General features: G+C 56.3%; 1 protein-coding gene across 1 annotated transcript in view; it reads left to right on the top strand.

Annotated features, from left to right (window-relative positions):
- Positions 1–2,018: 2,018 nt before the first annotated feature.
- Positions 2,019–2,524, top strand: part of qsox2 (quiescin Q6 sulfhydryl oxidase 2) — a 10,264-nt gene continuing 9,758 nt past the window's right edge. The window contains exon 1 of the mRNA XM_078285400.1: positions 2,019–2,257. Coding sequence (XP_078141526.1) covers positions 2,019–2,257 — 239 coding nt within the window. The remainder of the gene's footprint in view (positions 2,258–2,524) is intronic.

The following is a 2,524-nucleotide window of genomic DNA, read 5'->3' as shown; positions in this document are numbered from 1 at the left end:
CTGGAGCGCTCGGATGGCCTGTCTGTTTACACCGGACGGCTGAACATCAGCAGTGTCTAACAGGCTCAGTCCAGGCTGAACGTCCCCAGACCCTGAACTCCTCTCCTGGACACACAGTCTGACCGGTGAGACCTGAAGGACCGGAGACGATCCTCCTGGTTCCTGAAGGAATCCAGAGCAGGAGCAACCTGAGGAGAGAGAGGAGAGGAGAGGAGAGAGGACGAGGAGGAGAGGAGGAGAGGAGAGGAGGAGAGGGGAGGAGGGCAGAGGAGGAGAGGAGAGGAGGAGAGGGGAGGAGGGAGAGGAGGAGAGGAGAGGATGAGGAGAGGAGAGGAGGAGAGGAGAGGAGGAGAGGGGAGGAGGGAGAGGAGGAGAGGAGAGGATGAGGACGAGGAGCAGGAGGAGAGGAGAGGAGAGGAGGAAGAGGAGGAGAGGAGAGGAGAGGAGAGGAGGAGGAGAGGAGAGGAGAGGAGGAGGGAGAGGAGGAGAGGAGAGGAGAGGAGAGGAGGGGGAGAGGAGAGGAGAGGAGAGGAGGAGGAGGAGGAGAGGTATCTGTTGGACGCTGTCAGCTGAAGCTGCAGGAGACAGTTTTGCATGTTGGCGTCCCCAAATGGCAGGAAGCAGGAAACTGTTTGAATATTGAGAACGTCTATAAAACCTAAAGCCAGCTGTGTCTCCATCATGGAGGAACACAGCCCACCAGAAACTCAAACTGCATCAACAGATTATCGAAGCTCCTCCACACTGCTTGATTGACAGGTGATCTGTGGAAGTGCAGAGCAGAAACACCACAGTGAGGCTGAGGGACAAAGACTCGTCCAACATCACTAACCCAAGTCTCTTCACATTTCCACTTGAAGTTTTGATTCCTTTTCTCCACCAGCGACCGACTCCAGGATTTAATTTGGACAACTGGGAGAATCTACAGCGTCTCAGTTGGGACAAACAGGACGCTCCGCTCTGCTGTGACAGCTGCGTTTTTAGCTTTAACTGAATTCAGCTCCGTTCAGACGGTGCGTTCAGGTTCCCTGGGCTTCCCCCGCAGGAACACACAGCATGAAACACACAGCATGAACAAGCTTCAGGCTCCTGACTAAATAACTCTGCTTGGGGTGTAGAGAGCAAATCTGACAGACAGACAGACAGACAGACAGACAGACAGACAGACAGAGAGACAGACAGACAGAGAGACACACAGGGACGGAGAGAGAGACAGGATGCCCTTGTTTCAACACAGAGCATCAAATGAGCTCCATATCTCCCGCGTCCGACAATCCAGAGAGCGGCCAGGAAGCGTGGCGGCGGCGTGCCGTTTGTTAATTTAAATAACTCTGTTGTTTGTTGTTGCCACTGCGGTCGCTTGTTTGTTTCTGTGTTTGCTGCGAGTCGTGTTTCCTGTGGGGCGCGGGGGGGGGGGGGGGGCTCGCTGTTCAACAAACACCAGAACGAGCGGAGGAGGAGGAGGAGGAGGCAGGAGGAGGAGGAGGAGGGGGGAGGGACAGGGAGCGTGGCTCGGCGTTCTGACTCAGAAAACAAGGCGTTCGACAGAACCGAGGAGAGGAAGAGGAGGAGGAGGGAGGAGGAAGATAGACAAGATAACAAACAAATGATGATCAGATGACCAGAGGAGCCCAGCGGAGGAGTGAGCGTCGCTCTGACAGCAGATACGAGCTGCTAATGATGAGGCTTAACACTCAGCATCAACCAACTCGTCACCTACCAGGACCCAGAGAGAGAGAGAGACGAGAGAGAGGAGAGAGAGTAGAGAGAGACGGGCAGCTCGTCTGGCTCATTAGAGTTGATAGACGGTCTGGAGGAGAGAGCAGGATGAGAGCGCTCTCTCCCAGGGCCGCCGTGCTGCAGTGTGTCAGGCCAGCAGGGGGCAGCAGCTGCAGGTCGGACTGCAGCTCAACATGCTGTCAGGTTCAGAGACTTTTCAGACTCTGGCCACTTCTAGCAAATCTAGCGACTTTTTCTTTTTTTGGGCATTTCTGCTGTATGAGACAGCAGGACAGGACATGGGGAAGACATGCAGCAAAGGGAACGGGCCGCTGAGATCAGGACTCAGCCTTAACAGTATGCTCTCTACCGCTGAGCCACCGGGACGCTCCGCCTGCCACCGGGACGCTCCGCCGCCACCGGGACGCTCCGCCCGCCACCGGGACGCTCCGCCCGCCACCGGGATGCTCCGCCCGCCACCCGGACGCTCCGCCCGCCCACCGGGACGCTCCGCCCACCACCGGGACGTTGGTTCCAGGTTAATGTTTGGACTCCCAGAGCGTTTGCTGAATCGGACAGCTGATGCCGCTGTACGAACATTTGCGTTACTCGCTTAAACAATCCACAGATGTCTGATGATGGCAGCGTAGCCCCTCCCCCAGTGGGCTACAATAGTAACTGTTTGAATGTTTGGATGATGTCATCTGGTACCTAGAAACCTAGTGTGTTGTTGGTTGACAGACTCTTCAGAATCCCGCCCGCCGTGCCGTACGGAGCTGACTGGAGCGGTAGAGGTTTTCAGCGT

Source organism: Centroberyx gerrardi, chromosome 8, assembly GCF_048128805.1.
Source record: "Centroberyx gerrardi isolate f3 chromosome 8, fCenGer3.hap1.cur.20231027, whole genome shotgun sequence".
In the NCBI taxonomy this organism is placed as follows: Eukaryota; Metazoa; Chordata; class Actinopteri; order Beryciformes; family Berycidae; genus Centroberyx; species Centroberyx gerrardi.
Note: the sequence above shows the minus strand (reverse complement) of the source record. Positions and strands in the feature narration are given on the sequence as shown.